The 27,753-nt window shown below is 50.1% G+C and overlaps 7 protein-coding genes across 7 annotated transcripts; 1 reads left to right on the forward strand and 6 right to left on the reverse strand.

Moving 5' to 3' along the window:
• Positions 1 to 2,594: 2,594 nt before the first annotated feature.
• On the reverse strand, positions 2,595 to 3,207 carry N7511_001157 (uncharacterized protein; the record flags this gene model as incomplete). The annotated part of the gene is made up of 2 exons (XM_057123582.1): positions 2,595 to 2,939; positions 3,007 to 3,207. 2 exons carry the CDS (start codon positions 3,205 to 3,207, stop codon positions 2,595 to 2,597), a joined length of 546 nt encoding a protein of 181 aa, XP_056989315.1.
• A 1,784-nt stretch (positions 3,208 to 4,991) lies between these two features.
• medA (transcriptional regulator medA) lies at positions 4,992 to 7,292 on the reverse strand (the record flags this gene model as incomplete). Its single annotated transcript, XM_057123583.1, has 3 exons — positions 4,992 to 5,438; positions 5,491 to 6,962; positions 7,013 to 7,292. The coding sequence occupies 3 exons, from the start codon at positions 7,290 to 7,292 to the stop codon at positions 4,992 to 4,994; spliced, it is 2,199 nt and encodes a 732-aa protein (XP_056989316.1).
• A 9,630-nt stretch (positions 7,293 to 16,922) lies between these two features.
• Positions 16,923 to 17,690, reverse strand: N7511_001159 (uncharacterized protein; the record flags this gene model as incomplete). Its single annotated transcript, XM_057123584.1, has 2 exons — positions 16,923 to 17,516; positions 17,568 to 17,690. 2 exons carry the CDS (start codon positions 17,688 to 17,690, stop codon positions 16,923 to 16,925), a joined length of 717 nt encoding a protein of 238 aa, XP_056989317.1.
• A 223-nt stretch (positions 17,691 to 17,913) lies between these two features.
• N7511_001160 (putative alcohol dehydrogenase) lies at positions 17,914 to 19,049 on the reverse strand (the record flags this gene model as incomplete). Its single annotated transcript, XM_057123585.1, has 2 exons — positions 17,914 to 18,210; positions 18,270 to 19,049. 2 exons carry the CDS (start codon positions 19,047 to 19,049, stop codon positions 17,914 to 17,916), a joined length of 1,077 nt encoding a protein of 358 aa, XP_056989318.1.
• Positions 19,050 to 19,981: 932 nt separating this feature from the next.
• On the forward strand, positions 19,982 to 22,266 carry trpB (tryptophan synthase TRP5; the record flags this gene model as incomplete). The annotated part of the gene is made up of 3 exons (XM_057123586.1): positions 19,982 to 20,117; positions 20,174 to 20,477; positions 20,535 to 22,266. 3 exons carry the CDS (start codon positions 19,982 to 19,984, stop codon positions 22,264 to 22,266), a joined length of 2,172 nt encoding a protein of 723 aa, XP_056989319.1.
• Positions 22,267 to 22,966: 700 nt separating this feature from the next.
• N7511_001162 (H(+)-transporting V1 sector ATPase subunit B) lies at positions 22,967 to 24,745 on the reverse strand (the record flags this gene model as incomplete). The annotated part of the gene is made up of 6 exons (XM_057123587.1): positions 22,967 to 23,953; positions 24,011 to 24,118; positions 24,168 to 24,365; positions 24,423 to 24,442; positions 24,506 to 24,590; positions 24,647 to 24,745. 6 exons carry the CDS (start codon positions 24,743 to 24,745, stop codon positions 22,967 to 22,969), a joined length of 1,497 nt encoding a protein of 498 aa, XP_056989320.1.
• A 464-nt stretch (positions 24,746 to 25,209) lies between these two features.
• On the reverse strand, positions 25,210 to 27,285 carry N7511_001163 (universal stress protein family domain protein; the record flags this gene model as incomplete). Its single annotated transcript, XM_057123588.1, has 3 exons — positions 25,210 to 25,384; positions 25,440 to 26,244; positions 26,313 to 27,285. The coding sequence occupies 3 exons, from the start codon at positions 27,283 to 27,285 to the stop codon at positions 25,210 to 25,212; spliced, it is 1,953 nt and encodes a 650-aa protein (XP_056989321.1).
• Positions 27,286 to 27,753: the final 468 nt, after the last annotated feature.

The raw sequence follows: 27,753 nt of genomic DNA on the forward strand, positions 1-27,753 counted from the left end.
ACTTGTGGCGGGTTTCGAGAATGTGTGATGCGAACGGACAGAGTCGCAAGACACAAAGGAGTGAAGATTGAGGTTGGGGGAATGACAGCTAGAAGCTAATCAAATGAGATAGAGAAGAGCTGAGGGAATGCAGAAAACGGCCAGATTCAAGGTGAAGAGAGAGATCGAGTTTCGATTTTGGGAAGTTTGGAGCAAAAATGATTAAGCGGTGTGCGTGGCATTAGGCGTGCTGGGGGTAAATACAGCGTAAGGGGTGGACTGGGGGCGCGTGATTTGCTGGAGGTTTGGTTCATTACCATGTATTGGCAGAACCACCGTTACCCTTACTGGAGCCAGGTATTCGATACACACAAAACATTGTGTTTGTCCACGGTGGCATAAGTCCCGTCTACAATTGCTGCACACTAGAGGGCAAACCACTGGATTTGATCTGAATGAAAGAGCCTGAGAGAGAAGGGTGAAACCCAGGGTGAGTCCAAGCTTGAGCTCTGGTTGTTCTGCCAGCCCAAATCTATGGGAAGTATGCAGTAGGTGGCTTGACGCAAACAGCGTCGTGGCAACACTGGGATAGACGTGTATCAAACTTAGCACCACGTCCTCTCTCTGATTGGGAGTTCACCTGCTTTCTGACCTCTTTCAACTTGTAACAAAGCTTCTGATGCAGATGGATCTTCCTTTTGACTCTCTACTATGGGGTAACCCCTCCTAGTCTTGTGTGAGACTCGGGCTCAATGCTGGTTGGGTTAAGAATCCCATTCTCTGTTCCTGTCCGTAAGGCTGGATCACCTTGTTCTTTGTGGGAATGGCAGGTTACATTGGTTTGATCGGGGAATTCTGCTTCCTATATCGATCACAATGCTTTGACTGGTTACTCAGTCGCACAGGGGTTTCAGGCCCAATCGATATGGGCGTTCACCTCTCATCTATACAATTTAGCCCTTATAAAACCGCTGGCTGCTCCGGCCTTTTCCCTTCTCCTTGTCTTTACTCCAAGACGAATTCACTAAGCTGTTTTTCTTCTATGTGATTGTTAATTCTTTACAGGTCTTTCTTCGTTGTCTAGTCAAAGTTCAAGCTAGCTTTCTCTTTCATCACTATGGGGCGATCAAGACGCGGTATTCCACATGCGAACTTTTGGATGGGAAAGCCTTATGTTAAAAACCTTGATTGGGTTGAGCAAATCAAAAGGGTGCCCTGCGCTGGCGGTCACAGTTGCTCCCACAAAGAATGTCTGTCAAACAGGTCGCTGTCTCCACCTGCGCCCCCGGTGAAACCGCCATGTATGTGCTACGATTGCCAGCACCAGCACCAGCAACAACATCAAAATCAACATCAGCATCATGAACCAACACCTCCCCCAAGCCCCAGCATAAGCCATGGCTCTGAGGACGAGATTATCCGAGGAGTATACTGCTGTACATCATCCGTGAAACGCGGGCGGGAGCAACGAGAGCCATCTCCAGAGAAAGCTCAATGCACCTGCCACAGACCCATCAGCCCACCCGTCACAGTGTGCCCGGAATGTCAGTCCCAAAACGTATCACCTGCATCTGTAATGCGTCCGCAGATACCCAAGCCGACATCGATATCTCCTCTTCAATCCTGCTACTCGTGCCGCAGAGTCTTCGGCTGGGAGGATCCCCCTGCTACGCGGGGCCCGTATCCAACACCACCCCATACGCACCATTTGACTGGAAAGCCTCGAACTAAGCCACTCCAGGCCAAATGCACCTGCAAAAGGCACCCCACGCCCGCAGACCCGGAGATTCGGCACTGCGATTGCTGTCACAAGGACTATCATTCTAATACTGGCTCTCGTGTCTCTCCATATGATGATGCATCGTCGAATTGCTCTTCGGTTCGAGTTTTTCCTGACTATGATAGGGAGGTTGATGAGTCTCGGTGTGGTGCCTATCACCGCTGCCGCCCTAAGTTTGACTGTCGTCAAGGCTGGGTCTGTGGAAGAAAGTGAATTATTTGGTTCCCGATTAGATATCAATGGAAGATTGTTCTCTCTGGGCTTTGAATTTACATTACTATCCTGTTACAAGATTACACGATACTCCACTCCACCTTCTCATTAAGAAACACACTAATGGCCTTCTTATGCAAGCTCTTTGGTCTCACATTGATTAGAGTCATACAAGCAAGCAGCAGTAGGGTTTTTTGTCCAGTGGACAGTGTGAGTAGAAGGCTAGCCATGTGGATGTTACAGAAACATACGAGTTGACTGGGAAATACGGACCAAGGCCATGAAATACAACCCGTGTGCCGAATAGGACATTCAACCACTATTAGTGACTTGCACCATTATTTCCAGAGTCGTCGTTTTCGGACCGTATGCAGTGCTTTTGTCATCGTCCAATGACTCAAAAACAGCTTATAGGATCGTTACAGGTACAGCTTTTGGTTTAGGCAGGGGAAGGGACAAATAAAGAAGAAGACTTCAATATGATAGATTGGAGAATCTGACCCATTAGAGTAAACCACAAACGCAGTGGGATCCTCGGGTATCAAGTTTGTGCTGATCTTGGCAGATGATTTATGTTCAATATAGACATCACTGCTCAGTCACTTCTCGGCCGAGGAGGGCTTCAAACTGTGCCATAGTATCGAAATCTGCAAGGTAGAGAGAATGCCTGGCCTGGCTGGTCTGGCTGGTCGTCTGCCTCATCGTCTGCATCGTTGTCTGCCTCGTTGTCTGCCTCGTTGTCTGCCTCGTTCTCTTCAACAATTTCCTCTTCCTCCTCATCTTCCTCCTCTGCCTCCTCCTCCTCCTGCTTCTCGGTCATCTCCTTGTCCTTCCTGCCTTCGGCGAGGATACGCTCGGCCTGGTACTCGGCATCAAAAGGCGCGACCTTGGACCGAAGGGCCCACCATTTATCGCTGGCAGCGCCCTCACTAATCCCCAGTCTCTCAGCAATGTTCTTGTCAGATGCCTATCAGATGAAACAGATGAATTGATTAGGAAGTGGATCTCGAGTAGTGTAGGATAGCTCTGCTCACCGGGGCACCCTCAGATGCAATCTTGTAGGCCGTCCACAGCATGTGGAGATCCTCGGAAACAGCCTTCACTCTGGCAGCTGCCTTTCTGGCAAGGAGCTTCTTGGCACGAAGCTTCTTGACACGGAATCGGCGGGCTGCCTTCTTGGCGCCCTTCTTGGGGCCGTTCTTGGGGCTCATCTTGGAGCCTTTCTTGGGAGACATGGTTGTGGTTAGGGTATCGTGATCACGTGATGGGTTGGGATGAAATGCGTGGAACGATGTGCGTGGAAGTACGAATTTTTGCGGAGAAGAGTTGTCGATGAAGGGAGGAAACTTTTTAAATGCACGCACTGGACTCCTCACGGCACGGCTCCTTCCTCCTTCCACTTTCCATATACGGACCACCATTAGGATTTAATATATGAACAGTCTTGTTTCTCTTCATCTTGTTTCGATCTTAAGTGCGGCTAGTCGATATATACACGGACCAGGCTTCTCCCAACATGCACTAGGCTACTCCCAGCACGCACTGGGCAACTCGCGACACGGCTCCTTCCTCCCCCTTCCACTTTCTATATACGGACCACCATGAGGATTTAATACGTGCACAGCCTTGTTCCTCTACATCTTGCTTTGATCTCAACTGGGGCTGGTCGATATTATCTCCTAAACTTAATGGCAAATACAACAGACACAAAGACCAGAAAGAAAGTATACTGGGATCATTAGCCGCGGACGCAATCCGGACCATGTCTTTACCCAGTCAGTGCTATACAAATACAGTGGAAGGAAAATCTATCTCATGGCGAATAAACTACTATACGCTACCATACGGCTATAAACGCCTCAACCCAGAGCCAAGGGACAGGTGTAGATCGACCAGCATCAGACATACAGCGCCGGGGCCCAAGCAGGCCAATCACAACAAGCCAAAGTGGGAGGTGGTGGGCCAGATATGGGAACGAGCCGGACGTCCGAAATAAGGTAACGATACGAAGGAGAGAACAAGAACGTATTGACAAGAGTCCAATCAACTGCGATTCAACTAGAACTTCGACCAGGTCAAAATTAAAAGAGTAAGATAACAAACAGGGGGAGCATGGGAAACGGTCCAACCGTCCCAATGGCCCCGACAAACGCCAGAACGATGCAAGAGTAAATAACAGCCCTCAGCTCAAGTAACAATAGAACAAAAAAAGTGTAAATATCAATCAAACTCCTAAGTTTCCACCATAAGTAAAACCCTAGATGAGGAAACCAGACTGCAGAGAAAAGGCATCGAACAGAGTGTCAACCAATCCAATGCCAATCCAAGGAAGGAATCCTCATCATCCGAATGCACCAGGAGCAAAATGTAATGGACGCAGCCGTGCAAAATATTCCCAAGAAGCAGACAGAAAAAAGTAACACAGTCCCCAAAAAGTCTATTCCCAATTCTCCAACCAAACAAAAAACTCAATCCTGCGAATGCAAAAGGAGAGACAGCAGCGCCTGTGCTATGCCAGATAGTAGTAGTAGTAGTACAAAAGCCCAGCAGGGAAGCTTGCAAAGCCTCCAAGCTCAAAATCAAAAATAGCAATAGCGCGAAAAAGGAGGGAAAGCCAGAAATGCCCAGCAAGGAATATGCGAACCCAGGAAAGGAATGAACAAGACACCATCTAGATGTAGATCAAAAACAAGAATCGAAGATGCAACAATGGTGGGTGTGGGGGCATTCAGGCATCAAAAAGGTGTGTAAGGAGGGACGTAAATCATGAGCGGATGAGCGGCTACAGAGACACCAGGAAACAGAGCCAATCCTCCCACCTTTCCAAGTAGGGAGATCAGAGTCAATTTCTGGTGACTGCAACGCGCGCGCGATATGGGCTTGTAACAAGGAGTGACAGGAAGGAAAATCGTATCTGCAAAAAAAAATAAAACAAGCAAGAGGGGGTAAGTATGAAAAAGAAACGGAAAAAAAAAGCAGAACAGAACGCAGTCAGAGATGTGCTGCCAGCCACGCGCGATCAATGGCCATGTGTTGTGTCGTGCATGTTGTACACCGGATCCATGTAGCTGTAGCAGGCCCCGTTAGCCGGCGCACCTGTGTGGGGTGCGCTTGTGTTGAGGGCGTGCATGTCCCATGCCGGGCGGGGAGCAGGGGCTGGGAGTCCTTGCGCCATCTGCGGATGACACATGGCGGGATATGCGTATGCGCCGACGGAGGAATAGGGTTGCGTCACTGCAATCATGTTCCGGGGATCGGGGGCTGAGGACATGTGGACAGTGGCTCGATCAGGCTGAGAGTAGGTGGGCGCCAAGGATGGGGTGTATGAGTTTGGCGCGCCAGAGTCGGAGATGGATTGGGGGGAGTTGATCGCGTGGGACTCGGCGCCTGAGTCGGAGCCCATGTGGCTGGGGTAGCTGGGCATTGGGTTGGGGAGTGCGCTGGCTGTGGAGGAGTAGCTTGCGGACTGGAGGTGCAGGTTAGTATGTGAATTGGATTGAAAGAGAGGGAGGACATACGTATTTCCCAATGATTTTCTTCAATGCTGAGCTGAGAATCTTCCATGGGAAGACTTTGACGTCCTTCTCGATGTTGCGGGGCTTGGGGGCTGGGAAGCCCATGATGACCTTGAAGAATTCTTCGCTGTCGGCCTTGGCCTTGGAGACGGTCAGAGGACGGAAACCCTCCAAGTTGCGGCGAATGCGGTTCTTTTCTTCAACAGTGAAACGGACGGCGACTAAAGATTCGAGCAAGTAGATGGTATCGACGCTGGTGACGTAGCACTCGCTCTTACCCTCCCAAGAGATACAGCTGATGCAAATGCTGTTGGGGGCGCGATCTTCAGGAGTAACAGCCTTAAAATCTCCGACAATGGTGCTACCAGTCTGGGAGCGGGTGAATTGAACCAGTCGACGTTGGCAGTGGCGCTCCTCCTTCGACCAACCTTGGGTCATGCTATCCAAATCACCGTTGAGCTTGAGAACAGCCTTGGAAGGGTACATGGCATAGGGGTTGAATTGAGGGTTCTGCGAAATCGTACTCGTCTGCATGGTGGAGGTGCGAATCAAAGTCGGGGTACCATTGGCACGCTGTGGACCCTTCTGTTGCGGCATGGGCATTCCCGGGTTGCGACCTTCGTTGCTCAAGGGAAGATAGTTGGGGCTCCAGGCAGGTGTCAAAGGGGATGGAGCACGCAAACCAGGTTGGGGAGTGGCGGATACGGAGGAGTATTGAGCAGAGCCAAGTTGAGGCGAGGATCCAGCGTGGAAGGGAGCAACAAAGCCAGACATGGCGGGAAGAGGCTGTAGGTAAGGCGAGTAGGATGCAGACACAGAACGGCTGTGGTAGCCGTCGTGCTGTTGCTCAACTTTGATCGAGGTTCCGTTGTGACGCTTGGTATTTACAACGGGGACGTCGGAGTAGGAGAACTTGCGCTTGCGGGAATCCACAGGTGGTGACTGGGCCGCCTGCTCGTATGTGTAAACGCCGACCTGGAGGATAGTGGCGGGAGAGTCATCGTGTGTCTCCATCGAGACGGACAGGGGAACTGCGAGGGATGGGGAGCCAGTGATCATAAATCCAGGTGCATGGACTGAGAGTCGGTATTGGAAGACGGAGCCCTCGAAGCCGTGGAAAGTCGGGATACATTCACACTTCTTGGTGCCGAATACCAAGTACAAGTTGGCATAGGTCGAATTGTGCAAGTCGTATGGCGTTTGAATCTGCACTGTGACTCTCGCTCCCTCTGCTCCGCGTTGCGGGCTGTAGGTCACTACCTCGGGGATCTGGCGCTGACGAGCGCCCAACATGGGTGATTGGGCCTCTTCGTACGAGCTAGCGTACTCATTGTTGGGCATGTATGGAACACAATCCGAGATTTGGCTTGCTTGGTCAGCCATGGGGGAAGGCACGAACGGGGTGGTCACATAAGGCGATTGACCGTAAGCCGAGTAAGACGCGGCATCATGCAAAGATCGAGTGGAACCGTAATCTGTTGTCGTCTTAGCAGGTATTGCGGCCCAATGACTCAATTCATCTCACCTAGTATGGCGCCTGCGGTGGGCTTTTGAAAAGCAGACATGGACAGAATGGGCTCAGACTTGGCCCACAGGCCGTCTGAAAACGCACCGACAAACTGTGACTCTTCAGAATCCGAGAGATCCAACGACTCGCCTAGTATCAGAGGCGTTTGGAAATCTGGGTCGAACTGCGAGCGAAACAGGTCAGCTGGGGAGGTCTCTTGTGCACCGCAACAAGGGTTGAGCGAGGAGTCAAACAGGATCCAGGGCTGGGATTGGAAAGAGATAAAACATGCGGGCATCCAGAGCCAGTCAAAGGGTTCAGCTTACCAAAACTCCGTGTGTCTCCGAGTAAGCCAGCTTGAAGATGTTGCAGCGAGTGCAACAAGACAGAACCTCCGGAAGCGAATGACTGAGAATTTATTCTCCAAACGATTGTAGGTTGCAAAAGCACACGCGAGAATGAACTGCTCTCCGAGACAGAACAAGTGAAAAGATGAAGCGACTGTCAGTTTCAGAAAAAAGGATCACAAAGGGCTTCGAATCAACATCCAGCAATCAACTAAGGCTGAGACTAGAAAAGGCTTGCTGCAGGAATCGACTCAGATGCAGTGGTCACGAATTTCATGAAGACAAGATCCAGATAGACTCAGATAGGTTGACGAGATCTCAAAGTCCACCGCCAATTCAGACCGTGCAAGACAATTGGTGGGCCAAAGAGGTTGCGAGGAACAGGTTTCGCTTTGAGGTTTCGGGAAGAGAGAAATCAAAAAGCCAGTTGGGCGTCAGACTAACTGCAATCAGTATACGAGCTTTGAGGCGGATCGGTGCATAGGCCTGGACACTCACTGAATCAGAGAAGAAAAGAAGCTCTGGAACTGAGACCACAATTTCTGACGTTCGCCTTCAGGATAATATGCAAGATCCGAGGGTCATCAAACTAGTGAAGAAGAGATTCATGTCAACAACAAACACCGGAATTGCGGGACGGGGAAGCCATCCGACGGCTTCGCCATTGAAGCTCGTCATTTCCCGGTATAGTCCAGAGCCAGAGGGACAGGGCTGCAAGGAGATCGGGAATAGGGACCCAGGGAAATCCTCCCAAAGAGGAAGTATGCAAGGCAGGAGCACTGAGACCGTGGGCAAAGGGGGGGAAAGTGGAGATACTAACCTTAAGCTGGAGCAATAATCCTGATCTGCCTGAAAGACTAAAACCCTTCCAAACAGAGGGCTGCGTGACCGCTTGATACTGGAACGACCGGTGTATTCAGCCGAGACAAGTGAGACTGGGCGTTTTGAATTGGCAACTGTTCTACCAGTTGGCCGTTGCAACGGACTTTTGATGTTGATCTTCCAGTTGGCAGTCGACAGTCGACAGTTGGCAGTTGGCAGTTGGCGGTTGACAGTTGACAGTTGAACCGGGGGAGACCGTGCAAACGGAAGATCTACTGGATCTCAAGACGCGCAAACGCGCAAGTCGGGACAAAAGCAGGTGGAACAATCTCGCCCTCCTTGCCCTAGAAAGTCTCCGCTGAGATCGGGATATCGTGTGCAAATGGACCGAAAATCAAGGGTTCAGGCGCAAGGTACCCTTTAGATAATTAAGTATTAAAATATCGAAATAGTCGTTTTGGTTTGTTTTGTTTTTTTGATATCCTCCAATAAAACGTAGCGAACGTGGTTCTCGTAGCAGCAGAAAAGCGAGCGTAAGAGCGAACGTGGTGAGCGAATGTGGACCTCTAAAGTGTCATAGTAAAATAACAGATCAAAGAGGGGAGGGGGGGGGGGGGGGGTGATATCAAGTGTGATGCAAGGAAGAGGGACGAGAAGGGTTAAAAGCAACGAGGATTCAGGATTATATGGATTATTATTAGCAGGACAGAGTACAATCATTTACGACCTAACTGTATTCAGGCCACGAGCTGTGGAGAATTACTAGGATTTTCTTTTTCTTTTTTTTTTTCTTTTTTGGATATTTGATTTTCTGATTATTTTGGGAGGAAAAGAATTCCCCATTTTTTAATCATGAAAAATCATCCATAAATCGTAAATTTGTAAAATGGGAAAATCATAAAATCCTAAAATCACCCCAAAAAATACCCTTTTCTGGGAATCGTGGCGGGGGATGCACAACTGACTTCGGAAACTGGGCTATTTCGGTGACACGAGGGGGGTTCCAATTATACATGTACGTACTGTCGAGTCCCCCAACGTGACGGGGATTTGTAAGGTGCACGGCTTTTGCTCTTTCCGAGATGTCCGGACTCCACGAGAAGCTGGGAATTCTGCGAACGTGGTGAAAATGCACACTCGGGGCATTAATCCCATCTGGCGGCCTGCGCCGCATCAAAAAAAGTGGAGCAGGTCGACCATTGAAGAGAGATGAAAATCACGACGGTACAGGGGAGACTAGGGGAGACTAGGGTCCTATCTTCCAGAGAGAGAGTAACCTTGGACTATAAGTGAAGGGTGTACAGTAAGTGTTTATGATGGTCCATGTCAGAGCGCTCTTGAAAGGGGGGATACATATTGTAACCCTGGACAAAAGCAACGGTCAAGGATCCAATCAGGGATTGTGTCTATAACGAGGACGCCCTCCGAAAGGCTGCACTGCTACTATATCTCCGCCAATCAGGGAGCTACCCCGTCACCGTACTGTACAGCTTGGTTTTGCTTTTTTTTTTTTTTTTTTTTTTACTGTTTTTTTTTCTCGCGTTTTTCTTTTTGCTTTTTTTCGTTCTTTTTTAGTCAACTCTTTTCCCTCTTAGTCATGGGGATACTCGCTGGATCCCCTTCACTGACAGGAGCGACGACTCTCATCGTCAATGGTGTTGTCAGATCGACCCCTTCCGAAGGCTGGGACGCCCTTACGCCAACGCCGACCCTTGGATTACCCGCGCCAAACCAGTGGAGGTGAAGACCCTTCTCTGCTCTCCCGGTTAAGGGCTCCACCACGGATCTTTGGGGGGCCCATCCATCGGCCGATCAAATATCTCCCGTCGTCACCGGCCAATTCGATCCTCTCGAAAAGCCGGTGCGGATGACAGGGACCAGAAGTCCGGGACGGTCGACAGCACTCAGTGCATACTGGAATAGGACAGTGGGAGATCAAGATCCACATCCAATTTTCATCATCTGACAAACCGTGAGGAAGGAGTAAGAATAGAAAAAAAAGGTTCACAGGGCTAAGTTTAGCACACCTTGCATTTTTCAGGTGACTCGGTGGCCTGACGATGCAAGGGTCTGGAGTCGGTGATTGGCTGCCGTGCTCCACGGATCCCGATCGGGTATCACTCCGTCCTCCTGTCCATGCTTCTCTGCGCTGTTACCGTTGTTCGGACGTAGCCGAATCAAAAAGGCTTAGAGAATCGCAAGAAACTGCACTGCTACTGTACTGTATCTATAGGCTGAGAGATGGAAACCGGCGTGTCACGGTTTATCAACGTGGAGGTATGAGGTACAGAGAAGATCACCTTAATTACCCGAATGCGCTGCGCGTCGTGCAGTTGCGTAGGGTCAACACGAGAGAAAACCTTCCGGGTTGATCATACCTACATCTGTGCAAGGCACTGTGTGAATCGCCATGAGATCATCAGGGTCCGACATGCAATGAAGAACCCTGCACTCGGAACGGCAATGTTCGGCGCAGGAAAGCGCGCTAGGATCCAATAGCGTAAACGGTCCGACATAGCTTCCTTATTTCGTGCAGCACCAGCCACGATGTGCAAAGGGATCAAAAAAAAATCGGATGCCTCGCGTTCGTTTATCGATAAGAAAGCTGCATTTGGTATCTCCGCGATTTTGCCACGTTGTGAGGGCGGGCCCCGTTGTGGACTCGACGCTCTACTATTACCCCAATAGGCATCCTGTTGTTGGAAGCGGAGCTGGACCACACAAAATTCGGGGATAGGGAACCAAGAGGATCGCAAGTTAGGACATGGCGGTGCAAAATCCCGAACCATATCTAAGCACTAACTTACGGTATATCTAAGCATCATATCTAAGCGGAACAAAGCGACAGTGGAGTGCGATCGGCGAAGCTTCAACATGATCAGCGGATACAAACGGGTTTCAAAACGTCTTCAATAATTGCCTAATAACTCCTTGGTTCTTCTCGGTAATTCCGCATTCTGCTATCCGTGAGGACTGCTCTGTACGAGCTCAGTAGTCAGAACGGAGGGTTATCGCTGCTGCAATAGATCCCAATTAGGCTTAGCCCTTACCGGCGTGATATGCCACTCCACACTTCTCAAGGCTTCAGCATATCCCGGGGTGCATTACCAGCCTCCGGTTACTTTTTTTTTCTTTTCTCAGGGTTATCAATGCTGCTGCCTCTGATGGAGTCCACATGGAGATGTACTCTGTACTAGGAAATGTCCGTTCATGCAAACATGGTTCCCGACGCAGGTACACCCTCGAAACCCATGCGCTGATCGGGAACTACATGCACCAGCTCTGAGGGTACCCATTCCGTAGTACGGGCTCCCTGAGCAAACCAGCATTTGGGGATATCTCGGGACCGGGTCTTGGGGAGCCATGCCGTAAACGACTGGACGCAATGTCGGCACGAACTTCCTACTGGAACCCGATCGGATCGTGTTGAGCAAGGACTTGTCAGTGATGATTCACCCGACGTCATAAATAGGCTATACGGGAAATTGCGCCAAATCTATTATAGTTTAGTGTACTATAGTGTATACAGTCGGAGGATCCTCACGCAGTTGATGTCAATCCTAGGTGTCAGTGTACAGTTCCCAACCACCTCAATAATCAACCAGAGCAAGGGGATCTCTCCAACAACCCTTTGAACAAGAACCCAATAACTATCCCTTGACAGTTTTAAGAAATCCAATGCAATCTTAATTGGTTTGTAGAGAGACCGGGTAAATTGCTTGGTCGTTTGGTCGTCTGTAGTATAATCGGCCAATCCTCGGAGGCTTCCTTCACGATAGCCCCACATCACCAACCTCTCCGAGTAATCTCCAATGAAAGATTTTTTTTTCTTCTCTCGTTCTTTTTTAACTTTAGTAAGGAGTCAGGATCATCCTCCCCATGAGGACGGAATTTATTCGGCAGCCAATAATTTTCTCGTTGGAAGGGATCTCCAGTCAAGAAAGGTGGAGCTCCCGCACACTGGGAGAAGATGAGGGCTTCGGACGTGCAACCTTGTTTGAAAGGATCCTCCGTGGTGCACGGTACAGCACACTACTGGATTAGTGAGGATTGAATCATTGACGTTGGAGTTTGCGCCGGATAGCCCGGTTCTAATTTTTAATTTTGGGGCTTGCGAATTTTGACTTTCAGCGTCGTGATTCCGATCTGGCGCTGTACCCTCACATCCCCTGTTTAAGGTTAATTATTGATTGGACTATTGAGAGAAACCAGAGGCTAATGACGACCCCGTCGCTGTCGGACTGGACTGTACATCGTAACCCAGCTCGGAAGGTTTGTCTCTAAACTTAGGGTTTTGATTCGACTGCACGCTTTGGGAACTAGGGACGATATTGATTTCTCCCCATGCATATGCAAGTGTTATCGGGCACCCTGTATGTGATGAATATTGCCACTCGTGCCTGTGCCTGTCTCCTGTCTGTCGTGCCTGTCTAGTAGTGGAGTCACCCTGCATAACGAGCACGGGTTCGACGACGATTATTGACGGGGACCACCATTTGATCTGCCCAAGGGGAGTACAGTGAAGGAGAGAAGGAGAGACATGGATGTCAGGGCTCTCAGCAAGGATCGTCTGATTGCCCATGGGCTAGCATTGGGGCACGGATCGGAGGAAACTCTCATGGTGAAACCAGACCAAGAACATTCTTTGTATGCACCCTAGGTTCGTCACTTGTTGATCCTTACATGTTGTGTCTCGGGTTCGCATTATGATGAGCTTGCGCAAACAGCGGCAGCCCTCGGTTCGTTTTCCTGGACTCTGATGTTCCCATTGCCTGTTTCCCTGCCTTGATTTCACATCATGAAGGGGAGTGACCATAGCTCGGAGGAATGCGGCCCCGCCCTATTACCTTGGTTTCGTTGCTCAGCCACATCTTGGGGCGATTATTTGGAGTCGGGGTAAGGAAGGCAGTGAACTTGATCTCTGGGGAGCGAAAATGCACCGGTCTTTCAAACCGAACATCTCATTCGTTATACCGATTTGTCTCCTCATTCGTCAAGAACCCTTCCATCGAACGCGGGAAGATACTGTAGGAACTATATTCCATACTAAACCTGTCCCAGTCAGCCACTTAAAAGCGCTTAAATCAGCCGGTCTGGGACCGTAGCTCCCAACTATGATCTGCTAAATGGGAAATTGAGGGGCCTCTTGCACTTCTCGGGGGTATGTCAATCCTTCCACGCTAGAAGTGGAAACTTCGGAACTTCACCGTTCTTTCGTATTCCTAACCGACCGACAGGACAAGAATACGATCTCACCAGTGTCATCAGATGATAATGCGCCACCAGGGCACTGGCATAGTTATTAGAGGCGTGAGACTATTTGGAGTAGCGTGGACACCGTCAAACTGAAAATTACCTTTTCTTCGGACCGCGCTGATTCTCGACGCTACGCACAGGGGAAATGTGCACACGCACGCACGCACTCTCTCCCTGACACTTCTCGGTATATTTGGGCAGAAGGCACTACAGTATTTGCCCGAAGCCAATGCGCTGCACTGCCATCAGCTCTTTGGTCGTCGGTAGCAACCTTGTTCGGCGGGACCACCGATTGAATTTATGATAATCCTCTCAGACCAGCATCGCACACGCTGATTTGGTGATCGAAGCTGTATATTTGCGGTCAACGTTTGGCTGAACCAGGTCACTGGCTGGTGTTTCGGGACATGTCCCCGCCAGCATACGCAGACTCTGCACTTCGGCGGGGTAAATTAGAACGATATGGAAAGGGAGAGGCCATTACTGTCGCAGAACCTGGTAGCTGTTAGATTATGGTCTTTTGATTGTCTCCATATCCCATCTCCAGCACGGGATCCCCGATGTCTCTTCCCGCGTTCCCTGACTCGGAGCCACTCATCTTCGCCGTGGTGTTTCAGTTGCGTATGGTATCAGTCTCGCTTTTCGCTTTTCGCGTTTCTCACTCTTCTCCCGCTACGGGGTGCTGCGGATGCCTACGGAGACCGCTTTGCTTCATGGGCTCTGGTGAAGATTAGGGAAACGGAGCAGTTCCGTTGTTGATCTTGTACTGACTTGGAAGCGTGCTCCATTTGATTGCTTGTTTGCTTGCTGCCTGATTTTTTACTGTTGATTCTGCTGCATATGGCAATACTACTAAGTACGGGGTAATTTTGTAGATGTGAATGATTCAGGGGCTGTGAGACAGAGATCTTCGGTCTCCTTTTGAAACATGACGATCTGATTCGGATAGGATACCCTGCATCCGATGAGTGATACATGTAGTCTTCAGCATTGGAATAATTCTAGAGTAGAAATAGTGAGATCTATTTCTTCTGGAGTTCCTGGTGCAGCAGTATATGTGTTGTTGGGAGTTGTGGTTGTAGAGTCATTTATAGATGTGGATGCATACCCAGCTGTCAACATATATATATACGTGTATCACCATCTGAATGAATTTATCCGACTATTTTACCGACCGAAAGCATAACCTGTCAAGTCGATAACCAATCCTGATCTAATCACAGGATCGGCTCTGATCAACAGGCCATGAAACCATCGCGCAAACTACGACGGTTTCAAGTTGAAGCCGCCCGAGCCATCAGCAGCACCAAACCGGCCAATTCCAGGCACCAAGTTGATCTCTCCAGCCCGTCTATATCAAAGCTCCCCGAACCTAAAGCTCGATAAGAATATCACAAGAATCAGACGTTATAAACACCAAGTAAATATATAACCCCATCCCAACCAATCAGCGTCCACCTCGGCCGGATATCGGAACGACAAGAACCTCCGACTATCAGCACCCGTTGGCATATCAAGCTAGCGCATTATCCAGGATTAGTACTGTACTGTGCATATTAGTGCTAAACGATACCCACATAGCCACTAAGCCACATCCAGCTCGCATCTTCGCTCTTATTATAGGCCGTACAGCACGCCCCAGTCTTCCGGATGTGACCCCATTATCCATGCCCCAGTACTCCGTCCACACAAGTGGTCGGATCCGACGCTATCAAAGAAGCTAACTTCACAAGTTCGACAGCAGTCTCCATAGCATGTATAACTGACCCACTTTTTCCTTCCTTTTTGTTCTTTGGGTATCTGGGAGGTGCAGCACTTTACCCAATTGGCTTCTTATTTACGCTTCTGCCAAGCCTTCTTCCCCTTTTGGGCATGCCAAGCTAGGCAGCAGCCATTTTGGGCTTGAACCTCGGTTATGCTTTTTTTTTCTCTCTTCTCTCTATTTCTTGTTTTTGGCACTTTACTTACATTTTTCAGGTATGCTTTACGTCAGTCAACGTATGGGCCTAACTTTGTCTATATCGGGCGCTGGGTCGCTTTATTTTATGCTTTTGCTGCTCAACTACGGTACACGTGCGGGTGTGGTTTGGTACATGCAACGCTGTGAGCTAATCTTTTTTGGATTTGTTGGTTGATGTTTGTGCAGTACTTGACTCCCGGTGAAGGTGTGTAGAAATGTACTGTACACATGTGCTGTGCACTAGTATAGTGGATTAGACACTCGAAAAAGAGGTCAATGGAAGAATCAATAACTTAGCATCTATCTTTGGAGAAGCATTCCCTAAAAAGCTTCTACCAAGACCTACATGCAAAAGAAGCCAATGTCTATCCATGAATCCATACCAATGGAGCCCGTCCCCAGTAACTTACTCCATAATCGAACTTGAATCAAACCGGACATAGTGCCCAATGCACACAGTACAAATACTGTATAACGTCAGTGGTAGCATCCCAACTGGAGCACAACTAAACTGTTTATAGCCAAGACACTAGGAGTGCACTAAAGAGTACACTAGAGTGGGAAAGACAGAAAACCCCCCCCCCAAGGGCTACTTCGGAAAATAGCCGAGTCGGGGCGACTCGGGGGAGGGACCCTGAAATGCAGCTCCACGAGGTTGATTTGCCCACTGAGAGAGGAGAGGAGCGTTGGCCGAGTGTGCCAAGTCCAACCGTCCCATGCAGGGTATAAAGTAGGGTATACAGTAAGTTACTGGTCCGGCTGTCTCAGTGGTGAATGGTAAATAGGTAAGAAGGAAGCTATTATTAGCGAGGGTGGGAAACTTTAATGCCGAATTGGAATATGGAGTATAATTCTGACATGGGAGACTGTATACAGCCAAGTACATATGGCACTTCGGGCCGGTTCATTGGGATTCCTGGTAATGTGCAGATGCGGGAAGTTTATGGGGAGGGTATTGGTTGTCAGACCAGAGTGATGGGTCGATTTTTTTCTGGCTGCTGCAGCACAGGTCTGGGGCTGATTGGCATACGTTGCGCGAATGGTACGCCGTACTTGTATGCCGCTGTGGATGTGGTGAGATCTGATATCTAGCGGTGAATAAGTGGTTTCTATTTTCTAGCTTTGCTTTTTGCTTTTTACGTTCAATGCTACGGTGGTAATCTTTTGGTTGGGATGGTTCCAAGCGTAGCTGGTGGGCTGACTAGTTGAATGATCGTCTGGTAAGGTGGTTTGTGGCTTGATTAGGGTTGTCTCTGATTCTTTATTCTTAGATGATTCCGAGCCACAAGGATAAAAAAAGGTATGGAGTTGAGTGTCAATATACTCTGCAGTCCAATTTTTGGTCGGATAAGAATAGGCTTGTACACAGCAAGCTGAAATGAGACACAATGACCGCTTTGGTCGACGTAGAAATCCGGACCAGGAACAGACCAATAGCGGACAGCGTTAGACAGTGAGACAATTCTCGTGCGAGTATCAGGCCAATGTGCCCACCCCCTTTCGTAGTGCTCTATATACAGAAACAGCAAGGAAATGAGGTAATTCAGAAGATGGAGGCACTCTCTTGGACGCTGCGGTCGTAGCAGACAGGGAAAAGCTTGGACCAAAATGTGTACAGCTCTGGTCTGTCCTCCTGTTCCTCGACCAGCCACTTGGCAAAGGCGAACTCTGTCTGGAAAGGACTCGTGCTTCGATAGGGAGCAACCTGGTTTGATGTTAAGGAGGGTTCTGGTGAAGTCCATTCAACGTGAGCATAACAGTGACTGACCTCTGAATATCGTTGCAGGGCCTGACGATACTTCTCGCCGAGACCAAGCTTCGACAGTGTGGGTTGACGGATCCCTTTCGCCGCAATACTGAGCGCATGCGTGAGTTGCTCACGTTCTGTGAAGCTTGAATGCCCAAGCACGACGGCCCCCGGTAGCTTTCGGTTCTGATGGGCGTTTGCAACCTCGATCAGCCGGGTGAGCATGTCGGCTTCCCAGACTTCGAAGAGAGGATGACGGAATTCCTTGACATGTCGCTGAAGCAGCCACAGCTCACGTTTAAGGCGTGTGGTGTTGGCTTGCAGCTTCGACAGGCGTCGTTCGATAGAGTGGTTGACGGATTTGAGGGCATAGTGAGTGGCGTCGAAGGACTGTATGGACTGTCAGTTGGGATACATTTCACGAGAGTAGCTTCGACATACCTGGTAACCATCTTCGTCCCAAGCATCTTCTTGGTAAGGGCGGATTGGGTTCGTCGCGATGGGCAGTCCATTACCCCGTGAAACGGAACAAGACTCCCGCCCGGAGTGCTGTCGTTTGGACATAATAGAGGAGTGACAATGAGTGAAGGGCTATACAGTGAGTGGAATGGGTGCTTGTTGGACAGACAATGTTACAATACGAGTGACGAGTGCATGAAGATGGGGATGCAAATCTTATGTGCTCATTGCTGTGTATCTGGAAGGCTCTGCCTTTGTTCCTGCCAAAGCATCACATTCCATGTGTATAAACAACCCTGAAGCAAGCACTCATCAGAGGACATTGTTATCAAAGCTTGCTGCCAGTAGACTTGCTAAAGTCAATCACCAATTTACCAAACTGTGTGCCTTGCTTCATGTCTTCAAATAGTCCATCGATGGCAGATAAGTCTTCCAAGTCTGTTTGCAGCACCCGAGACACCACGGGACGGATCTTCTTAGCATTAACAAACTCAATCATGTCCTTGAACTCCTTGCGAGAGCCCATCGTGGAACCACGGACGTCGATGTTCTTGAGCACAGCACTCATTGTGAATGGCATCTTGGGAGAAACGGTCATTCCGTAGATCGAAAGGACACCACCAGCCTGCAATTGTCAGTATTAATCCCGTGGGAACAGTGATGACATCTGATCGTGCTACTCACCTTGAGCAACTTGACAGATTTTTCAACCGAATCACCACCAGCACCATCGATGATCGCGTCGAAGTTTTTCTTTCCGGCGGGAAGCATACCGAGCAGCTTCTTCTCCCAACCTTCCTCCTTATAGCTTACACCACCGGTCGCACCCAGTTCAACCGCCTTCTGAATTTTCTCCTGACTCGAGCTCGTCACAAAGACATGAGCCCCCCTCGCAACCGCAAACCGAAGCGCCATCAACGCAACACCGCCACCAATCCCAGTGATCAGAACAGCAGCTCCTGCACCAGAGTTCCTTTCTCCAGCCTTGGTAATTAAAGCCCTCCACCCAGTCAACCCAGTCAAAGGCAACGCAGCAGCCTCAGCATCAGAGAGATGAGCCGGCGCCTCCTCGAGTTCTGAATAATCAATAGCAAGATATTCCTGCAAGGTACCTTTATCATAAACCTTCGTACCGCCCATGATACGGTACCCGGTCGCGTCCTCGGGCCCATCAGGCGAATCTTTCCACCCAACACCAGGGTTGAGAATGACCCGCTTGCCCTGCCATTCCTCTGGGCTCGGGACGTCTGGTCCGGCGCCGACAACGACTCCCACTCCGTCGGCGAGCAAGGGCACGTCAAAGGTTACGCCCGGGTACAGATGTTGGCGGAGAAAGAGGTCGCGGTGGTTTAGTGACGCGGCGGTCAATTTGACTAACAATTCACCCCCCTTGCGGCGATGGCTTGGGCACGGTCCGCAATGAGAGTGGGTAGTAGACTTGGCCTGGCTTGCCGGGCTTGCCATCAATTGGGGAGATGTAGATTGCTTTGGACATTTTGATTTTGTGTCTTCAAGATGGTTTGGCTCTGTTCTACAAGTTTGTTAAAGTAGAGGTTGGGTTGGGGCGTGCGGGGATTCTTCTTTATCGATAACCGAGGCTGACTGACGTGTTGGCCGAACGTCCGAGATTATCAAGCAAATTCTGATGTTGATTGCTTCTGTCGTTTGGAGAAAATGTTTGATGAAAGGTGATTGATTTCGCAACCCTGCAAGCTATGTCATTCTAAGGCATTTACGGCGCTGGAAGCAGGGCAAAGCCTTGGTGAAATTAGACATATCCAAGATATGAATGAGAAGTAACAGAGCCCTTTTGCCTTTTGAATGGCATAGGTATCTAGCAATTCAATGCAACCAGCAATTTCATGTCAGAATCATGTTCAAGTTCTGCTAGCCAGAAGTAGTCAGTCTGATGCAGATGGTTGGACAAATAAAATTATATATAACGAATGTCTCAGGGAGTTACCGCACTTTCCGAAAGTAATTGATTCGCTTGAGCAAAATCAAGATCTAATCTATATTAATTCTGCTCTAAGGGTATTCTCAAGGGCTTCATTACCATTATTTAGGTAAGTCAATAACTAGTTTTGTCAGAACTATAGATGCAGCACGTGACATCGTCGAAGGTGGGCAGATCCCAAGGTTACTCAGCACTGACTCATTATCTTATCTACACGTGACAGAGGGGCACCGGCTTGAAATTGGCAATGGCCTTTTGACTCATCTCATAGAGTGACTCTTAGCTTCAAGTTAGTTGAATCTGTCAATTGCTCTCAAACCATCTTTCACATACCATACTCACCAACTACACTACATCCAAGGGACCGATAGCCACACCTGGCCCTCCCTATCCGTTTCATCTCTTTCTTTAATCCCCACATTCTTCGCACTACTTCGCCATGGACGCCATCAAGGCGACCTTTGCCAAGTGCAAGGAGCAGAAGCGTGCTGCCCTTGTCGCTTACATCACTGCTGGATACCCCACAGTCAATGAGGCCGTTGATACCATGCTCGGAATGGAGAACGGCGGTGCTGGTACTGTTCTCCGATCCCGGTGGCGCCGAGACAATTTACTAACGGGACTGACATAGATATCATTGAGCTCGGAATTCCCTTCACAGACCCCATTGCTGATGGTCCCACCATCCAGACCGCTAACACCAAGGCCCTTGAGAATGGTGTCACTCTCACTACAGTCCTTGAGTTTGTGCGCACTGCTCGCAGCCGAGGCTTGAAGACCCCCCTCCTTCTGATGGGTTACTACAACCCTGTCATGCGGTACGGAGAGGAGCGCATGCTCAAGGACTGCAAGGAAGCTGGTGTCAATGGTTTCATCATGGTCGACCTGCCCCCAGAGGAGGCTGTTCGCTTCCGTGACCTTTGCGCAAGCGCTGGGTAAGTGTGGATGTTCTATCGTATATTTTCCATTACAGGAAGCTAATTCTATACTAGTCTATCTTACGTCCCACTGATTGCCCCTGCCACCTCCGACTCCCGCATGCGTTTGCTTTGCAAGATTGCCGACTCCTTCATCTACGTCGTTTCCCGCATGGGTGTCACCGGTGCTACTGGCTCACTGAGTGCCAACATCCCTGAACTTCTGGGCCGTGTCCACGAGTACTCAGGTAACGTTCCCGCTGCATTGGGATTCGGTGTCAGCACCCGTGAGCACTTCTTGTCCCTCCAAAACGAGGCCGAGGGTGTTGTCATTGGAAGTCAACTTATTACCGTTGTTGGCAAGGCTCCTGCTGGTCAGGCCGCCAAGGCTGCTGAGGAGTACCTCTCCAGTGTCACTGGGCGCAAGCTTGAGCGTGATGCTCAGGGTGCCATCACCCGCGAGGTTAACATCATCGAGGCTATCGAAAAGGCCCAGCCCTCCGCGGTGGCCCAGCCCACCAAGGTTATCCGCGACGCTGACACTCCTTCCGGACCTGGTCTCGCTGACCAGCTCGAGGCTCTCAATGTGACCAACGACACTTCCGCCCAGCCTTCTCGATTTGGTGAATTTGGTGGACAGTATGTCCCTGAGTCCTTGATGGACTGCTTGGCCGAGCTCGAGCGTGGATTTGACACTGCCAACAATGACCCCAAGTTCTGGGAGGAGTTCCGCTCATACTACCCCTACATGGGTCGCCCTAGCAGCCTCCACGTTGCTCAGCGTCTGACTGATCACGTCGGTGGTGCAAACATCTGGTTGAAGCGCGAGGATCTCAACCACACTGGTAGTCACAAGATTAACAACGCACTTGGCCAGATTCTGATCGCTCGTCGCCTTGGTAAGACCCGCATCATTGCCGAGACTGGTGCTGGTCAGCACGGTGTCGCCACCGCTACTGTCTGCGCCAAATTCGGTATGCCGTGTACCGTCTTCATGGGTGCCGAGGATGTGCGTCGCCAGGCCCTCAACGTTTTCCGCATGAAGCTCCTCGGTGCTTCCGTTGTCGCTGTCGAGGCTGGTAGCCGCACTCTGCGTGATGCTGTCAACGAGGCTCTCCGCGCTTGGGTTGTCGAGCTCGATACCACTCACTACATCATCGGTTCTGCTATCGGTCCTCACCCCTTCCCTACCATCGTCCGTACCTTCCAGTCCGTTATCGGAAACGAGACCAAGGAGCAGATGAAGGCTGAGCTTGGTAAGCTTCCCGACGCCGTTGTTGCCTGTGTTGGTGGCGGTTCCAACGCAGTTGGAATGTTCTACCCCTTCCAGAACGACCCTAGCGTCAAGTTGGTTGGTGTCGAGGCTGCTGGTGATGGTGTTGACACTGGACGTCACTCCGCCACCCTTTCCGGTGGCTCTCACGGTGTTCTGCACGGTGTTCGTACCTACGTTCTCCAGAATGAGCACGGTCAAATTGCCGAGACTCACTCCATCTCTGCTGGTCTTGATTACCCCGGTGTTGGCCCCGAGTTGTCCAACTGGAAGGACTCCGACCGTGCTACCTTCATTACGGCCGACGACAGCCAGGCTCTCGAGGGCTTCCGCGCTCTTTCTCAGCACGAGGGTATTATCCCTGCTCTTGAGTCATCCCACGCCGTTTGGGGTGTCATGCAATTGGCCAAGACCATGGGCAAGGGCCATGATATCGTCCTTAACCTTAGTGGACGTGGTGACAAGGATGTCCAGCAGGTCGCCGACGAGCTTCCCCGCCTGGGTCCTAAGATCGGCTGGGATCTGCGCTTCTAAGCCTTTCATTCATGGCTAGACGTTTCTTCGCATTTTCTCTTTCTGGTCGAATCGCATTACTTGATTTGCCTTTGTCTAGGGCACATACAATACGGACTTTGTAAAAAGCGTTTTCTTTCGGCTTGCAGTCTTTTCTTTCCTGCATTCCTTTTTTGAGTTCCTGCAGTTTTTTACTCGGACACTTGGGGTTATTCTCGTACACTTCAATCATACATACAAAAAAGGAATTGATACCCCTCTTTAGAAGTCATGTTATTCTGGTAGCATGTAGCATTGTAGATCTGATTAGGTCCCACGTATCACGTTGAAACGAAGCTTTCCATAATATTCGGCAATAGATCGATGATCCGGTCTCTCACTGCAAAGCTTACATCTACAACAAGAAGTTCACAATACTACATCTTATATCAATGTATTTTAGCGCAATCAATCTATTTGACAAAAACGCAGGCCTTATAATTCGATTTCAATATTGTATCATGCTTTACGAGAGAAAGAGAGAGGGAGAAGACATAAATCAAAGAGTATGACCGCAGAGCAAACGACAAAGCCGCAACAGAACAGAAACAGGAACAAGAAAGGAGTATATGCAATTGACAAGGACAATCGGTACACACACAGCCCCGCCAAACACGCTTTCTCTTCATTTCATCCTCGACCCTTCCAACAAGAGACAGAAACACTTACGCTGGCAGACACATCATGCGTCGAGAAGGTTCTCGTCTGAGTTATCGCGTGTATCCCGGTTAGGAATCTTGCGGCCTTGGCGAGCGTAGAACTCATCCAGGACACGCTTGGGAACACGGTTGAGCAGCTCCTTGGGGTAGATGCGGAGGAGGTTCCAGGCGATGTCGAGAGATTCTTGGATTGTGCGAGACTCGTACGCGGACTGGCTGATGAAGGTGCGTTCGAACTTCTCCAGGAACTCGAGAGAGAGCTTGTCCTCCGAGGAAAGGGCTTCCTCTCCGACGACGGCTTTCATGGCGGCGGCGTCACGACCGATGGCGTACTTGGCGTACAGCTGGTTGGAGACATCGCCGTGATCCTTGCGGGTGCGGCCCTCGCCGATGGCGGACTTCATCAGACGGGAGAGCGATGGCAGGACGTTGATTGGTGGGTAGATACCGCGGTTGTCGAGCTGACGGTCGATGAAGATCTGGCCCTCGGTAATGTATCCGGTCAAATCGGGGATGGGGTGAGTGATATCGTCGTTAGGCATGGTCAGAATAGGGATCTGGGTGATGGAACCGTTGCGGCCCTCGACACGTCCAGCACGCTCGTAGAGGGTGGCCAAATCAGTGTACATGTAACCGGGGTAACCGCGACGACCGGGGACTTCTTCTCTGGCGGCGGAAACCTCACGAAGAGCGTCACAGTAGGCGGACATGTCGGTCATGATAACCAGACAGTGCTTCTCGAGCTGGTAGGCGTAGTATTCGGCAGTGGTCAGGGCGAGACGAGGAGTAATAATACGTTCAATAGTAGGGTCGTTGGCCAAGTTAAGGAACAAGGTGACACGCTCCATACTACCGTTCTCCTCGAAATCACGAGTGAAGAAACGGGCAGTTTCCATGTTGACACCCATGGCGGCGAAGACGATAGAGAAGTTCTCCTCGTGGTCGTCGTGGATACCCTTGCTAGGCTTTGCTAGACTGGCCTGTCGGGCAATCTGGGCAGCAATTTCCGACTGCGTCTGTGTTAGCAACATGTCACTTAAGTGGCAGCGAGGTCAGTGTCCACATACATGGGGCAGACCGGCAGCAGAGAAGATAGGAATCTTCTGTCCACGGGCAATAGAGTTCATAGTGTCGATAGCGGAGATACCGGTGGAAATGATTTCCTCGGGGTACACCTTGCGATATCGTTAGCAAAGCTCCTACTCATATTGGCGATACACATACTCGTGAGTAAGGGTTGATAGGCTGGCCGTTAATGTCCAGGTAGTCCTCCGCCATGACCTTAGGACCCTTATCAATAGCACGTCCCGAACCGTCGAAGACTCGGCCCAGCATGTCCTCGGACACACCGAGCTTCAAGCTGTGGCCGCTGAATTCGACCGTGGTCTTCTTCACATCGATACCGGAAGTGCCTTCGAAAACCTAGTCTGCGTTAATGCCTTGCGCATAAGGGGCGATGAATGGCGATCTCGTCTGTACCTGAACGACTGCTCGGTTTCCTGTTCGAGTAGATAACAGTCAGCGTCTGGCAGTATGTCAACGGCAGAAAGTGGGCGACCAACCTCTGGCTTCCAGCACCTGGCCGGATCTTTCAGTGCCATCAGCTAATCTCAGGCTGACAATCTCGTTGTAGCGGGGGAATTTGACCTATTCGCAACGTTTCATTAGCAAGTTGTTCCTGGTTGACAGTCGAACGGTCTCACATTGTCCAAGACGACCAGAGGTCCATTGATTCCCCCGATGGTGTTGTAGCGGATCCGGGGCTTGATAGAGCTCATCCGGGGGTCATCCATGTCGGCCATAATGAACAGATAAAGGGTAGTATGGGGATGTTAGAGGTGGGACGGGGGTTCCAGCTGTCTCGACGGGACGGGGAGCTTGGGCGGTGAGGTGGGTCGTGAGTTTGGATTGCGTCGGTTTTCTTGGCATTTCCGCGTACATCCTCAACTTGTTCAGATATTGGGGATTTACTCGTTTGTAGAGAGAAAATATTTACGGTGGTTAAGAAAGTGGAAACTACGAGGACAAAATATTCAGTGGGCTAAACTTTTCTATGCATAATAGTCGGTACGACAGAGTAAAATAGCAACGAGAGATCGGGAGTCGATGACAACGGGGTATATCCATACATGTTAACAGCAAGAAGGCAAAAATTCCAGGTCTGGTGTCCCATTCGAACCACTAGGTCATATGCCAGTAGTCTCATAATAATCCATGAAAATGCAAGCAAGAGTAATACCGAAGAAAATAGAGGGCTCATGACCAATTAGTCCACTTTGGCCTGGGAGAGACTCTTCGGGGTAATCAAATTATTAGAGAGGCGCACGTTTGCGCTACTGAGTTTGCCCTTGAAAGAGTGCCTCTTTAGTTTTCGACGAGCGACCATGACCGGCACTGAAGAATTGGAAAGTAGGTAGTTGGAGAACGAGCCAAGAAGCACACTATGATGATGTTAGTTTTTACCTACAAGTGACACGATTGAAACAATAGACTTACCCTTTGAGAGCACTTTGACCTCGTGCACCCACAATAGCAAGGGTCGGTTCAAGCTCATCAATAGCTTCAGTAATCATGGATTTCGGGTTCTTGCAGTGAATAACCTCGACTGCAATGCGAACTTGTAGTACCGTTTTCCGCAGCAACTTTACACAAGTCTGAGAAACAGTCTCAACAGCCCTCACCCGTTCTGCCTCAGCCATTGATGAGGCCCGGGAATCAGCCGAATGTGTCTTGCTGGCAGTTCCAGGGCCAAGTCGACCCAGAATGGTTCGGGATCCATGGCCAGAACTTTGGGCTTCCTTTGTCTGCGTGCCCACGACCGCTGTTGCGTCTTTCATCACTGTGGCACCCTCACCGACCTGCACCGCAGAGGTGCTGGTTGAGTCTTCGTGCATGACGTAAATGGCAAATATGGTGTCCCCATCTCGAAGAACTGTGCCGATGGTCCACTCGAGGGCATATACTGACTCTTCACTTAGGTCGGTGGCGACCAGATATTTCCGCCGACGGCGACGGCCCCAATCGCCGGTATCTGACAAGCCTGAAAAGTTCCCGCGAACAATGGTTCGGATAGATCGGTTGTGCACGCCATTATCAATAGCGGACATGGAAATGCTGAGCTTCTGGGCACGATGGATATCGCCAATTTCCGCTTCATCATCTGATCCGTAAGGGGTACCAGCCACTGATTGGATACGAGGGGTCGGAATATCGAAGCTTGTCTGTGGATGCACAACGGCTTTCAAAGCCGATTTCCGAGGTTTCTTCTCTAGGGACCCTGTTGTATTATCCGCTGATTTTTCTAGATATGGTGTTAGTCAATTGTGCCCCAGGTTGATTAATGCAAGGGTGGTTGAATTAGCAACATACGCTCTGTCGGCTTAGGCTTATGATTCTGCGGTGTTTCAAAGTCACTGGGTGTGATAGATGTGATATCAGCCCTCTTTTTGCGACCCCGTGTGACCTCGGTTGTGCTGTCATCGTCACTTGAAGTGTCCTCGCTTTCACTGCTTTCAATGATATTCTTGTCACGGTCAAACACATCTTTGGCCAGTCGTTCCCCGTTTTCTTCCACTGCTGCTGGTTTCACATAATCAGGAAGAGTCCCATGAGAATTGGGCAATGCTTCATCTGATTTATTCAAATGATCATGAATATTGACAGTTCTTCCCTTGCCAGTGTTGTTAGGGGCAGGCTGTACTGTTTCCACATGGAGAGAATGGCTTCCAGATGAGCTAGGGCGGCCCCTCTCCAGCGAAGTAGAAGATCTAGAGTCAAGGGATGAGCCACGCTGGAGGGAACTTCGCGAAGAGTCTCTCCCGCGAGAAAAGCTCCTCGGAAAGAGTCGTGATTCTAATCCTGACATCATAGCTGCCATGCTCTTCCGATTTTGAGACTTGTCCCGGGCTTGCAGAAAACGCTTTTTGGAATGTAACGGCTCGGATGGAGAGGCGGAAACCTCGGACTTTGCATCATCATCGGTGCCAAGACGGCTCGACGGTCGACCAGTCTCAACGGCATGATCGGATGATTCCCAAGGAAGGGCTTCGGTCCTAGTCCTCTCCGGTGAACTCGGAGCAGATGCCATGTCTGAATAGCTGATACGCAAAGGCGATGAGACGAGTGGCTCGACTGGGCTGCGGGTTGCGCGAGCTCTAGGCGAACAAGTCCCCGCACTCTTCTTTGGCGGGGCAATCAGCAGGCTTTGCAAGGCACGGTTTAGACCCGTTGATTTCTCCTCGATCACGGTTGTTGATATGGTTTGGCCTAAGCTCTTCTCCGTGTTGGATATGGGGGAAGTTGTGTGGTACGACAGCGGAACCGCCTCCGGTGGGGAACTCATCGCTCCAACTACGCCAAGCACTGAAGAATGTGGAGCAGATCGTCCTGTTATGCCGATTTCGCTGGAGTGGCGAGGGTTTATCTGCATCTGATCAGCTAGAAGCTTACAAGAAAACGGAATAAGACCTCAAAAATGGGTCTAGGAAGCTCACTGGATCAGAATGAAGCTCGGTCGCCGACAGTATAGCCCAATCAAACAAACAGCTTCTGCTCGAACATCTTACCGAATTCAAGGTCAAAGAAAGAATGCAAGGGATTGCGGGGAGAACAAAGATCAGACTTCAGGAAGAAGGCGCCCAAGGTGAGGCTTCCTGCTGCAGCCACCAGGTGTGGCTGCATGGATATCACAAATCGTAGACACATACATCTAAGCGGTTACGGCGCTTTACGCATCTGAACTTTGATACCTCCAGTCACTAGAGCAAGTGGTGGAAGTAGTGATACAGTGAAAAAGGAACCGAAACATTCA

The sequence above is a fragment of the Penicillium nucicola genome (assembly GCF_028828085.1).
Source record: "Penicillium nucicola strain IBT 29836 chromosome Unknown utg000001l, whole genome shotgun sequence".
Classification (NCBI taxonomy): Eukaryota; Fungi; Ascomycota; class Eurotiomycetes; order Eurotiales; family Aspergillaceae; genus Penicillium; species Penicillium nucicola.